The sequence below is a fragment of the Felis catus genome, chromosome X, assembly GCF_018350175.1.
Source record: "Felis catus isolate Fca126 chromosome X, F.catus_Fca126_mat1.0, whole genome shotgun sequence".
Lineage (NCBI taxonomy): Eukaryota > Metazoa > Chordata > Mammalia > Carnivora > Felidae > Felis > Felis catus.
In genome coordinates, this window is record NC_058386.1 from 66,448,341 (window position 1) to 66,462,609 (window position 14,269).

The window sequence follows — 14,269 nt, forward strand, 5'->3', positions numbered from 1 at the left end:
TTATTTGCATACATTTCTGACCAGGAAGTTATGCACCGAACTTTTAGTTTCTGTGGGAAAATGTCCTTCATTTTAATATAATTTAATTCAACCCTTTCTTTTGTTTTTTCTTTCTCCTCTACCTCTTCTCGGGGAGAGAATAGTAAAAAATAAATGTTTCAACAGATCTCGCGGTGTTATTCGAGATTCCCTAATAAAAAAAAAATAGAAATGATGCAAATGAGCCTGTGTTTTCCAGGCTTTGGGGCTGAGACTGCAGTGTTCTGAGCTCAGTGAAAGCAGTCAAGGGAGGAGGCGGGTCTCTGGCAATTTCCCTTTCTAACTTCCCCCACCCTTCTCTTCCAACCTCTGTTCCACCTCTAGGTGGATTCCAGCCTTTGCGGCAGCTGCTCTCTAGCCCTTTGCAGGACCCAAACAACAGCGGCCGGCCATCGTTCCCAGGATGGTGATCCGTGTGTATATTGCATCTTCCTCTGGTTCTACGGCGGTAAGGAGGGTGGGGAGACCACTTTGTTTTCCTACATACCAGTCTCCTTCTGCCCCAGAACCCTTAAATTGAAGTTCCTCTGGCAGCTGTTTTTTCAGAAGACACACACATCTTCCACCCCTCCTCCCCTTCTGTTTCTTCTCTTTGTTGCATCGATTTCATTTTTCCATGGGGTTTAGCTTTGTTTGCCTTATGTTAGAACCACATTTCTTCTTTGAAGGAAAAAGGCGGCTACTGAGTTTTGGTAGATGGGAGATGGTGGCTTAGGGTCTTTAAGGTTAGGGGAAGAAGGCAAGTAAAATCACACACTGGTGAGTTTCTGGAGTGGGAAATTTGCCATTTGTGCTTCTAGGTACTGAGATCAAGGGCAGGAGTGCAGTTCTGTAAGGATGCAAAACATGCTAACTGAAGATAATTGAGTGGAGGCCTATTTAGGCATTGTGATTATTTTTGAAGTGAGACCCCTTTAATCAGACAGTTATATTGCCAGTGTGTGGGAGAGGGTGTTTAAATTCAGCCTAAAAAGTGTTAGAACTAGGCAGAATGGGAGGGGATTTTGGGAACAATGATGCAAAGTTGTGGGTTTTTTTTTTAACTTTAATGTGACAAGGGGCCTGTTTTTTCCTTCCATATTGCCACTTATTTTGATTTTTTTCTTTTTTCTTTTTTCAAAAGATTTTACTTGTAATATTTCTAACTGCTTCAACTATATTGAGAACTAAAAATGGAACTAAAAAATAAGTGGCTTCTTGTGTAGAGGCAGACTCCACTTGCTTTTTTTTTTTAATGTTTATTTATTTTTTTGAGAGAGAGAGAGACACAGAACATGAGCGGCTGAGGGGCAGACAGAGAGGGAGACACAAAATCTGAAGCAGGCTCCAAGCTCTGAGCTACCAGCACAGAGCCAGACATGGGGCTCGAACCCAGGCACCTTGAGATCATGACCTGAGTTGAAGTATGACCCACTGAGCCACCCAGGCACCCCTCCAGTTGCTGCTTCTTAAAATGATAGGACAGGTCCCCCCTGGATTCATGTGCTTTTAATTTAGAATAATATATCAGCAGCTGTGGGGAGCAATAGGGTAAACTGGGGTGAAAGCTGAGTGTATATCCATGATAAATGAAAGTACCTGTTTTTCACAACTCAAGAGAAAAGCTAACAGTAAGTAGCACATTTCTTATGTGTGAGTTCAGGATGTAGGAGGTAGGAACTGCATCCCTCTTCTGAGCTTTAGAGCAGCAGCTATTCCATGTTTTCACTGTTATTGTTTATTTTTGTTTTGTTTATTTACCCCCAAGTGGGTTTGGGATAAAACTGAAGGTTCTGGGGGTGCCTGGGTGGCTCAGTCGGTTGAGTGTCCGACTTTGGCTCAGTTCATGATCTCACGATTCTCGTGGGTTCAAGCCCCGCATGGGGCTCCGTGCTGACATCTCAGAGCCTGGGACCTGCTTTGGATTCTGTGTTTCCCTCTTTCTGCCCCTCCCCTGCTCGCACTGTTTCTCTGTCTCTCTCTCAAAAATAAATAAACACTAAAAAAAAAATTTAACTGAAGCTTATGTGAAATCACAGGAACCTTGAACTTTGAACTTTATCTTCTCTGGTCACCATGTGTGGGTATGTTCAGACAGTTTTCAGATGGAATACTTAACTTTACATTTTTTGGGCAAGTTTAGGTTGAAAACATAAAGAGAACTTTTTATATTACCTTTGAACTTTATTTTATGAGCTTCTTGCCTCATTATTATCCATATATATTCTGATATTTCAGAGGAACATTTGAGTTGTTCAGAGTCTCAAGTCCAGTATAACAATTGTAAAATTTTAAAGACCAGCTTAATAACTTTAGTTAAATTCCTGATTAGATTGAACAGATCAGGAAGTTAGTTTCATTTTGGGTGATACGCAGTTACAGTACTGCTATTTATTCTTTGCTTTCTTCTTCTTCTACCCCTCCTCCAAAAGTATATTCAAAAAGAAACTCCATTCAGAATTTCTATTAAAGTAAGAACAATTGTACCTCTCTCTTTATTAAGATTTAAGTTTCTAAGGGCCTTAAAAAATAACTGCTTTCTCTTATTATGTGCATTGTTAGACTAGAATGGTGAAGATTCTACAAATAGTAAATATTTATGCTATTTGTGTTTTGTTTCAATTTTTTCTTATGCGTAATTAGATTTGTCTGTTATTTAAGTAACTATAGTTCTTTTGAGCCTGTTATCAAAATTAAACATATTGACAAAATAAATTCTTATTTTTTTTATAAATTATGGATACTTTTAAATAATACTAAGATGGTATAAAGTGAGTGTACTTCAGGAAGAGCTCATTTATAACATAAATGGGAAATATTCAAGTGGCAATACTAAGTTTTTCCCTTAAGATTGCTACCATATAGTTTTTAACACACAATTTAGAAATTTTGGGGTAAAAATCGTAATAGGAACCCAAAAATTACTCAAAGTGAGATAGTCTTATAAGTGATTTAGTGTTGTTCTCTGAAGAGCATTTAAAAGAAAGCTTTTGATTTTGGACTGATAATTTCTGATGGTTTTCTGACTTTTCTTAATGGTTGTTACAAAATAACCAATATTAGATATTTTGTCAGGCGGGGGGGGGGATCTATGATAATTCTAAAACAATATTAAGTTATTCTGTTTTTATTTCAAGACTCTTTTTCCCTCATAGCTTGATTTAAAAAACAGAAAAGTTTTCATTTACTCAACTCTGTCCCAATACAGAAGAGTAACACTTGTTTCTCAAAAATTTAGAAATGAAAGTATGTTAATTTTTGCAACGGATTTCTAGAAAGCCATAATAATAATAGTAGTGGGAACACTTAATTGTGTCAAGTGCTATCTAATTTTTTTCTTGACATTTTTTAGTCCTATGAATCAGGTCTTATGATTATCTCTCTTTTTAGGTTAAGGAAATACAGGTTCAGAAATGTTAAACAACTTTCCAAGGTCACATAAGTAGGAAGCCACAGAACTTGTATCTAATACAAGCTGTTTGAATCCAATAACATGTGTTTAACCACCAACAAATATATTGTTCCACTGGTGCATCATAGCTAGGAGGCATGAGAAGATAAATGTGAATATGAGGTGAGAGGCACAGAAATAACTATGCCCTTTAAGTGGAAGAATTGCCTGAGTATGTGTGTGTCTGTGTACACACACACACACACACACACACACACACACACACCCAGAGGTTAGAAAAAAGAGGAGCTGATGTGGAGGAGAGATAGTATGTCCAAAGCTGAATGCCAGTAAATGGGGTAGATGACCATTCACTCAAGGACAGGGAGATAGAGACATGCCCATTTGGAACTGTTTTTTATAGATCAAGGTATGGAAATTCAAGCATTAATATTGTTTCTTTTTATGGAAACAATTTAGCAGCAATGCAGTTCCAAAGTTGTTTGTTCATAGGAAGTGATTTAGCGATTTCTGCCTGTTCAGAGCTGTTTGTGCATGTCTTGACCCACTGTAACACAGAGGTATACACCATCGTTTTTTTTTCCTTGATATTGTAATGCCCTATAAATTTGTATTTAATGGAAAAATAGTAAGCACAGACCTATAAAAATAAATTTCAATAACTTTTAACAAAAATCAATATTGGCCTTTGATCAGAATTGCTAGAGTGATGATTGCTTAGAGATTTTTAACTGGTTTGAGAGGGTTTTTTTTTCTCAAACTTCTTTTCCTTGGACCCATAATAATCTCCATTGTTTGGTCTCAATGCATTCTAGGTGTGCTTGGTGTAGAAATGTTAAGATTGTGGTAGGATAGATCATTTCTAGGGGTTTTATTTATGAAATAAAATTTGTAAGATGATCTCTTTTATGACTGCTAAAACATAAACTATTACTAATGTATAAATTAAATATACATAATTTTTATTTACGACAGTATCTGCTATACAAGTTATCAAAACATTGAAATAAAACAAATGCTTGTGATTGCCAAAGCATGAGTCACAGTATTTTTTTTTCATTTGGATAATATAGATGTGGAATAATTAAACTACAGCTATTCATCTATATGATTTCCAAGTAATTGTATTTTAGGTGACAGTATTTTGCTGTTCTGACTCTGCATTTATAAATTGAACATTGATTTGATGTATGCTATAGTCTTTGTTATAACTGTCAAGATTTGCTTGAATGCTGTTTAAAGGTATTGATAAACTACTTAAAAGGACAAAATCAGAAACTGTTCATCATATGAATGCATTGACATACTTTTTGGATGTTCTAAAACAGTGGGAAATGATAACTTTCACTTGGCAAATGCAGGAACTCAATATCAGCACCTTCAGCCTGATGCTCTATATTTGATGACTGACTTCCTCAATTTCAAAACAATAATGACAAAGTTTTTGGAATAATTTTGCCCAACTTAAAGAAGCTTGGAAAACACAATTATCGGTGATGATTTTTGAGCTTTTAAAAGTCAAATGGTTTCAGAGAAGAATGTATTTTGGAAATTTAGTATAAAATTAGACTTATAATCTGGTAGAAGAGAAAGATAAAATGGATTTATCTCTAGCTCAAAGACTAATTTCTCTACTGAGGAGGAGTTTCGATCAATAAACTGTAAGGTCAATTCTCCCCTTGAGTTGACCTGAAAAAAAAAAATTGATGCCTCAGATACAATCAGGTCAAGTGTTCTAATTCTCTGTGGTTAATCTTTAAATTCTTCTCTAAAATATATATCGCACAGTCAAATATATATCTTTTCTAAGTTTATTTATTTATTTATTTATTTATGTTTTTAATTTTTGTTTAATGTTTATTTTTGACAGAGAGAGACAGAGCATGAGCAGGGGAGGGGCAGAGGGAGAGAGAGACACAGAATATGAAGCAGGCTCCAAGCCCTGAGCTGTCAGCACAGAGCCTGATGCAGGGCTCAAACTCACAGACCATGAGATCATGACCTGAGCTGAAGTCAGATGCTCAACCTACTGAGCCGCCCAGGCGCCCCAAGTTTATTTATTTATTTTTGAGAAAGAGAGGGGGAGAGTGCAAGCTGGGGAGGGGCAAGGAGAGAGGAAGAGAAAATCCCAAGCAAACTCTGTGCTGTTAGCACAAAACCCAATGAGGGGCTTGATCTCATGAATTGTGAGGTCATGACCTGAGCTGCAGTCATGAGTCAGATGGTTAACTGACTGAGCCATTAGGTGCCTGAAACATATATCTTTTATAGAAATATTTTCTGCTTTAATTGAATTATCCATGGTTATATTTCGTTTCTTACTGATAAAATTAAACAGTGAGAATCTGTTGGTGCTTATCTGACCATCTGCTTTCAGTTATGCTTTATAGCCCACCAGGAGGCCTTTTAAACCTAGTACTGAATTATTTCCTCCAATCCAGACCAAGATTAAACAAACGTATATTTAGAGAGAAGGGGCAGCTCATTTATTATGACTTTTTATTAATAAGAGAGCCAAAACTGGCATTTACATTTGGCCAGTTGAGCAGAATTCTAAGCAAAGGGCTAATTTGCTAGCCCAGTCCTTCACATTTTGGCTTTATTAGGTTGTTTAAAGTTTTGCAGATTGCCAGAACCATTAGGCAAAAATTAAATATAAATTAAAAAAAATCATGACAAATTTAAAGATTGTATATATAAAAGTATACAGTGTCAGTGTTGCTAGATTTTTTATTTTATTACTCATTCATTAATGTGACTAATCAAGATTTGAGTCTAGTAATAGTAAAGGCTAACATTTATTTATGCATTATATATATCAGGCACTGTACCCAGTGTTTTACATACATAATCTTAATTAGTTCAATCCTTATAATGACACTGGGGTGTAAGTACTATTATTATATCTATTTCATGCACTTGGAGAGAGTATCCCTAAGACCCAGAACCATTAGGTATATTCTTCAAGATCAAAGAGTTACAAATGGCGGAACTGTGATTAGAACCCAAGTTGTTCTGACTCCAGAAGCCACTCCTAAACACTGTATAATTTACACATCCTTTTAGTGTATAGGTATTGAACAAAAATTATGTCAATAGTACATTAAAACCTTCTCATGTGACTATGGATCTATAATTGTCATTTAACACTGGATGATGCCTGAGTCGCCTGGGTGGCGCAGTCAGTTAAGCGCCTGACTTCTGCTGAGGTCATGATCTCACGGCTTGTGAGTTTGAGCCACGCGTTGGGCTCTGTGCTGATAGCTCAGAGCCTGGAGCCTGCTTCAGATTCTTTATCTCCCTCTCTTTCTGCCCGTCCCCTGATCATGCTTTTCTCTCTCTGTTCTCAACAATAAATAAATGTTGGGGAAAAAAAAGACTAGATGATGCCTAACCAGGGAAATGTGTCTTCATCCATAATCTGTACATGAATTAGGTGTAACTGAGGGAAGTAAGGGGGTTGGTTAGCAGCATCAATTTCAGATACATTTTAGTTCTTTCTTTAAAATGAAAATAAAATTGCATAGGGGTGCCTGGGTGACTCAGTTGGTTGAGGGTCATGAGATTGAGCCCTGCATCACGCTCTGTGCTGTGAGTGGAGCCTGCTTAAGATTCTCCTTCTCTTTCCCTCTGCCCCTCTCCTGCAACTTGTACTCTCTTTCTCTAAAGTGGAAAAAAAATTGCCTAGCCAAGGACAGATTTTAAAATAGCATTTGTGCCATGTATTGAAGTTTTATGACTTTGATTCTTTTCTCTAAAAAATTTTTTTATGTTGCTATAAACCAACATAATTCAGAGATGGCTTTCTTTGATTCTTACCTTCTAAATTTATTAGGAAGGCAGTACTAGTATGACTTGTAAACTCTGGTTCTGGATTCTAGTCTGAGTTCTGGCCCTTTGGTTTAGTCCTTTCTGAAAATGAGACCCTATCAGAGTTGGAATTAAAGCCAAACATTTTTGTTTAGGGGATTTCCAACAGTGAGTCAAAACAAATAGAACTTTACCTTTTAAATACCAGAGAATATTTATTTCAGTTAACAGTTACAATTTGGGAAAATTTTGTCTGTTTTACCACCACCACTTAGACAATTATTTCATCATTAAGTGCAGCATATTTCTCAATGTTAAAATTAAAATAGTAAATATAGGGGCACCTGGGTGGGTCAGTTGGTTAAGCGTCCGACTTCAGCTCAGGTCATGATCTTGAGGTTTGTGAGTTCGAGCCCCACGTCAGGCTCTGTGCTGACAGCTCAGAGACTGGAGCCTGCTTCAGATTCTGTGTCTCCCTCTCTCTCTGCCCCTCCCCCACTTGTGCTGTCTCTCTCTCTCTCTCAAAAATAAATAAACATTAAAACAATTAAAAAATAAAAATAAAACACTAAATATATACTTAATAGTAGCTGCAATATCAGAAACCATTCTATCCAGCGTGGTATGTCAGTTTATTTAGAAGGAAGATGAGGATAGGTTAAAAATATGATAAATTATCTCACTTTAAATTTTCACGCAAATAATTTGTCAGTGAGCTCTTAAAATGTACCAGGGATAGTGGTAAGAACTTTACATACATTATATACATTGAATTCTTTTGGCAACTCAACAAAGTCAGTACTCTTAACATTGTCCATTTTTAAGAAGAGGAAACAGGGTCAAGAGAGCTAGCAAAGCACCCCTCCCCCAGGTTTGTCTGATGCCAGAGCTCATGATCTTAACAACTATGCTATTTGGCCTTCTGGTTGATATTTACTGATTATCCACTATGAATGTGGCTTTGAAATTAATTTATAAGTCATTGCAAAATTGCTTTTCTGATAAACTGGGAAAATCATGAAAAGTACTTCTTAATTAATTGCTTTATAGCAGCACCAAGAATAATTCTGGTGGTCTGTTATATCATGTAGAGAACTTAGAATTCTTCAGAGCAGAAAATCAAAGTCATAATAGCTCAATATGTTCTATTACTTAGAATGCAGAATATGTACTTTTATCTCAATATAAGAAAATTACTTGTGTAAGGCAGTCTAACTAAAAGTAGATGAGAGAAATTGTTTTTAGAATGGATTTTAAGCTTTCAGCTAGACCAGGTAGCTTTAGGGTGAGGTATTGCCCATGTGATGTGTAGGTCGCTAAACCTTTCTGTACTTCTCGTAACCCCCAGAAATGGAATATAGCTGTCATAAAATGAGAATATCATGGAAGAAAGCTTCTACAAGTGTTTTAGAAATCCATTACTGAAAATTATAGTATATGATTTCACACTTTCAGAAACTTAAATATTTTTGGTCTTGTGCATCAGCTAACTATTTTGAACTCAAAAGATGCAGTAGTTGGGGTGAGGCTTTTTCAATAAATTTCTATTTAAAAATTTAGGAATATTAAGTTTATATTTTCTAAGCAATGTTGAGAGGACAATCAAGGGTGGTGGGATGATATACAGAGTTTTCCAGAGACAAAGACTTGGTGAATTTTAAAAGGAATAAGTAGGAAGTGTGACAGGATCTGGAATAAAGCCAATTCTATACCAGACTTGGAATTTTTAAGAAAAGCTTGTTGAAAGACAAATATTATGAGGAAACTGTGAATAAACATTGACTTATTGTCCAGTTGCATTAGTACTTATGATTACATTTGGAAGTTTAAATAATAATTTTTGTTTGGTATGTGCTTATATCCCCTTAAAAATTGGTTATGATCAGACTCTGCATGGGAACCTTAAGAGAGAAGTTTATATATCTCACTTGGAATTCAGTCTGACTACCAAAAGGTTGATCTCAAGAACTAAAACTACACATCCCAGGAAATTCTTATATTGCCCAAATATCAAGGACTGCTCTGGAGAGGTCCTACCTTCCATACAGCATATGTGTACTTTTGAAAGCCAGTGACTCTAGATTTCATAAAAAGTAATGCACTCTATGATGCTTCAAAGCACAAAGGATCTAACACAATCTTATCTAAATAATTTATGTCTAGATGACCAAGTAAATTTTCTATAAATTAATTTCTAATTACTTTTTGAAAATCTCTCATATATAGAGATGGATTTGATTTTTTTTACTGCATAATGTGGGTGGATAAAGAAATATTAGAACTGTCCTTTTAGGATCATGTTTAAAACCAGGTAAACAGTTCACAAGCATATTATTGCTTGGAATATATAGAGAACATCTCAAAAGGGGCTCTTGGTACAACAATTAGATACCTTAATGTGCAATACCTCATGCTGAGAGATTCTGGGGGAACAAAAAGCAAAATCTGAATTATTGGGTTGTCAAAACATGAACTGCTTCAACAATTATAAAGAAAAGTAGTTAAAATATCTCCTAATGAGTGAGGCCATTATGACTAATTTTATGACCCGCACTTGCAAAAAGGACCATTATTTGATGCCACTATAAGATTTCCTGAAAATATTTGAAGTTGAAATGGTAAGCATTAATTTATGTGTCTATTTTGGTTTTGTTTTAGTAAAAATGTATAGCAGCATTTATTTCATGTGATTACCAATGAGCCCTTATTTTGTAAAAGCATATGATAAAAAAGATCGCATGTTGTTGTATTTCACTCATAATGTGGAATTTAAGAAACAAAACAGATGGGGGCGCCTGAGTGGCTCAGTTGGTTAAGCATCCTACTTTGGCTCAGGACATGATCTCACGGTTCATGGGTTCGAGCCCTGTGTCAGGCTCTGTGCTGACAGCTCAGAGTCTTGAGCCTGCTTCAGATTCTGTATCTCTCTGTTTCTCTGCCTCTCCCTTGCTCGCACTCTCTTTCTGTCTCTCAAAACTAATAAACATTAAAAATAAAAAAAGAAAAAGAAAAAGAAAACAAGTGAACTTAAGGCAAGGGAAGGAAAAATAAGATAAAAACAGAGAAGGAGGCAAACTATAAGAGACTCTTAAATACAGAGAACAAACTGAGGGTTGCTGGAGGGAAGGTAGGTGGGGGGATGGGCTAAATGTGTGATGGGAATTAAGGGGGGGCACTTGATGGGATGAGCACTGGGTGTTTATAAGTGATGAACCACTGGATTCTACTCCTGAAACTAGTACTGCACTGAAACTAGTACTAACTTGAATTTAAATAAATAAGTTAAAAAAATAGACATTGAAAAGGGAAAAAATAGCATTAGAATGTTTTTCTAAACATTTTCTCAAGCTATAGAGATTGTCTTTACCACAGTAATTAAGTCATATAAAGTGGGTTTCTGTATATAAAAGAACAGATTTTGAGGCCAAGTCAATGTTTTTACAGTTTATGTCTTAGCTTTCCTCCTCTCAGAATGACGGGCCTGTCAAAATTTAAGATCCTTTGTAGAGCTCTACTTTAGAATAGTACTATTTCAAAATTCAATGGAGATAACAACTTACCTACCTTCTCCACCAGACCATGAGCTCCTTACTGTCCAGAATATGCTTATACATGGTAAGTTTCTAAATAAATATTTGTTGATGCATAAATGGATGAGATGTTTAAATTCAAGTACAAACATGTCATCCAAATGGAGGTATGCAGTTGATAGTGAGAAATGTGTGACTAGAACTTGGGCAAGTTGGTGGCTAGAGGACAGGTTTTAGAGTCATTCACAAAGAAGTGCTTGAAACCATAGGAAAGAAGAGCTCACTTGGAGGGAGGAATTATAAAGTGAGATGAGAAGAGGGCTGAGAACAAACACAGTATCTTGGTGGATGTTCACATTTAGGATGGTGTGAAAGGAAGCAGATGCAGAAGGAAACAGGAGGATTCATTAAGAGAGATCAGAGTAACATCCTTTAGTGGAAACTGGAGTAGGGAAGAGTTTTGAAGAAAGGTGACCATTGTTGGCTGGTACCATACAGAAATTGTAAAAAAAAGAAAGAAACTGATTTGAAAAGGCCATTGAATTAAAAATAAGGAAATTATTAATGATCTTGAAAATTTCATTTTCAGTGGAATTCTGAGGACAGAAGCCATATTAGAAAGTGTAAATAAATGCATTATGTAATGATGAAGAGGTGAGTATGTAGACTAACATTTGAGTAGTTGGATGAAAAGAAAAAAGGAAGATAGTTGAAAAGAATTAAAATAACATTATTTTAGAGTGATTAAAATAGAACAAAACTAAGTGAAGTGGAATTTTTCCCTGAAAAATCCTATTTGCCACTTTCCCCAGCCTAGATTTATCAGAACATTGTTTTTTTTTTATTTCATTGTAGAATCAATTTTAAACTAACTCAAATACTAGTGGCTAAAATATTGAAGAATTAATATTTTAGAAATTATGACACAGAGAGAAGATGAATATTTGTGATGAGAAAACAATGAAACCAAATAAACATCTTTATTTTATTTATTGAAATTTTCAATCTTCTTTATCAAGACATATCCAAATTACTTCAGAAAGCATTCTCTTTAAAGTATAAAAGCCTTTGCTAATTTCAGTGACCATATAAAATCTGTGTTGACTATGTAGCAAAATGTCTTTATTTTTAGTGGTAAATTTAAATTACCCTTGTAAGAGAATAGGCGGGAACGTCAAAGTTCTTATAGAAATTATAAAGAACAGCCGGACAATTTACCTTACTCTTACTTCAGTAAAAGTTTAGGCAAACTTCAGCAAAGACTACTTTGACTCTTTAGAAAATATTGCTCTTCTCAACTCTAACTTCTATTAGATGGATTATTTTAGTCATAAGAAAGTACAATTTATCCTTTTTTTTTTTTTTAGTTTCTTCTTTTACATTTAGTCCCCCTACTCTCAATCCTAATATAGCTTCCAACAGGCAAGAAGGACTATAGGGCTGGGAGATGAGTAGTTAGTCAGATAACCCCCTTAAGATTTCTGGGCTGACTTGGGATCTGGTGAAAGCAATCCAAAAAAAAAAAAAAAAAAAGAGAAAGAAAGATAAATGAAAAGAAATTAGAAATGTGGGAATCCACATAAATTATTAAATTCAATTTTATAGTGTTTATGGAGCTCTGGTTTAGTACTTCTACATTTAACAAACTTTATAATATGTGTACATACATATACTATATAAAAATTTGGCAGAGATACTCAAGTGCAGAATCTTAGATAGGGTGGACAGGCCCTACCAATTCTAGATCTCTAGGCTGTACTGAGGATTCTCTTATTCCAAAATTCATTCATTCATTCATAAAATATTTACTGTCATCCACTGGGCTAAACTCTGGATCCGGGTCCTCGAGGGCAAAAAACAGCCAGGAATAATCCTTGGCCTCTTCTCTGAGCCAGAATAAGGGAGAACATATAGAGACATCAATTTGGGGTACCAAACTATGAGGTTTACGAATAAGGAGGTATATATGAGGGGCTCAAAAGCAGAAGTAATTTAGGGACTACTTGTGTGCAAGTTGGTATGCTATCTCACAGGAATTATCATTCTCTTGCCCATCAACAAATGTCCCAGGGTACTTTGTCTACCTCTTCCAGTTGCCCTGACAATGATCTTCACCTTGAATAACTATTCCAAAAGCAGTGATAGTTTATTAATTGAATTTAACTTTTACTCAGTTTTCCTGCCATTTCACTAGAGAAGGGTGTGGGAAATAGGTCCTAAGCACAATTTACACTTTCATCTTATTTTTGAACATTTTGCACAAGTATGATTATTATACAGTTCTGATTAAAGCCAAATGTAGCAATGGCAACAAGATGAAGATTTGTGGTTTTATTGCCTTACTATTTCTATCAGTTACTTTGGGATTCTGGAACAAAGATGCTAGACTCCTGTTTTATTATCTAAAAAATACCTTTTAGACCACTCTATAATCCCTTCACTTTGGGATCACCCCAGCTTTGATCTTTTGTGTAAACAGTTATGTGTTACAAAAATCTGACTCCTTTATTTATACTACCTCAACCATCTTATTTTTGTCTCTCCCTTTGTGCTCTTCCTGGCTCTTTCTTTCTTTTCCAAGGATTATAGGATTCCCAACTACAGTATATGGTTCACTGTTTGGTTCAGGGTTCTTCATATCAACGTGCTTTATTTACTTTGGATTTAGCTCATGCCATTGCTACAATTAAATTTGATAAGGACTGTATCTTAAGCTAGACTTGAATAGCTAGACTTGAATAGCTAGGCTATTCAATATGTTTGCCTTTGATTAAGTATATGGCAAAGAGGCTAAGTGCTGAAACAATATTTCTCCTCATGTTTCCACCAATTATTAGATAATAAAGATAATTTTAGTCCCTCCTTTCCCCTTCCACCATATTTCTAACTCCCTGCCACAAACATGTAAATTCTGTCAAAAAAAAAATGTTGCCTAAATACCAAGAGTTAATAAGCATTGAAATCCAGTTGGACCCTGTTGTTGGGGTGGATAAATTTTCTCCTAGTACCAGATAGTTCTTAAAATAGCATTAAGGCTTTCAAATTTTTATAATGGTGTTTTAGTGAACTAAAAAAACTAGTTATAGATGGAAAAGACATGGAAAAATATTTTTGGTTGTTAATGTCACTTGTTATTAAGAAACCTAGAGTTTAACATTGAAAGTTAATTCTCCTTCGTAAAAAAATTGGCTTTCAGTATCTTCTATTTTCATCAACATCAAATGTACTGAAAATAAACTATTAGAAGCATCTAGGTAGAAGCCTAGGAAGTCATCCAGTCTATCCAAATAAGGACTGCCTGTGAACTGTCCCACCAAGATTGTAATCAATTTCCTCTTAGTAAAATCTCTAAAGAAGGAAATATTCAACCTCCCTTGGTAATATGCTGCAGTACTTCTTTCTTCTATTTTCTGTTGTCTTAGACTTGTGAACTTAGATTATGGAACTTTGCATGACCAATGGAGAATATGTTTTACCTTTTTCTGTGTAGTAAAGAGGG

General features: G+C 35.4%; 1 protein-coding gene across 1 annotated transcript in view; it reads left to right on the top strand.

Moving 5' to 3' along the window:
- Positions 1-245: 245 nt before the first annotated feature.
- SH3BGRL (SH3 domain binding glutamate rich protein like) overlaps positions 246-14,269 on the top strand; it is an 86,668-nt gene continuing 72,644 nt past the window's right edge. The window contains exon 1 of the mRNA XM_011291813.4: positions 246-487. Within this exon, the coding sequence (XP_011290115.1) occupies positions 443-487 (45 nt within the window). The 5' untranslated portion in view covers positions 246-442. The remainder of the gene's footprint in view (positions 488-14,269) is intronic.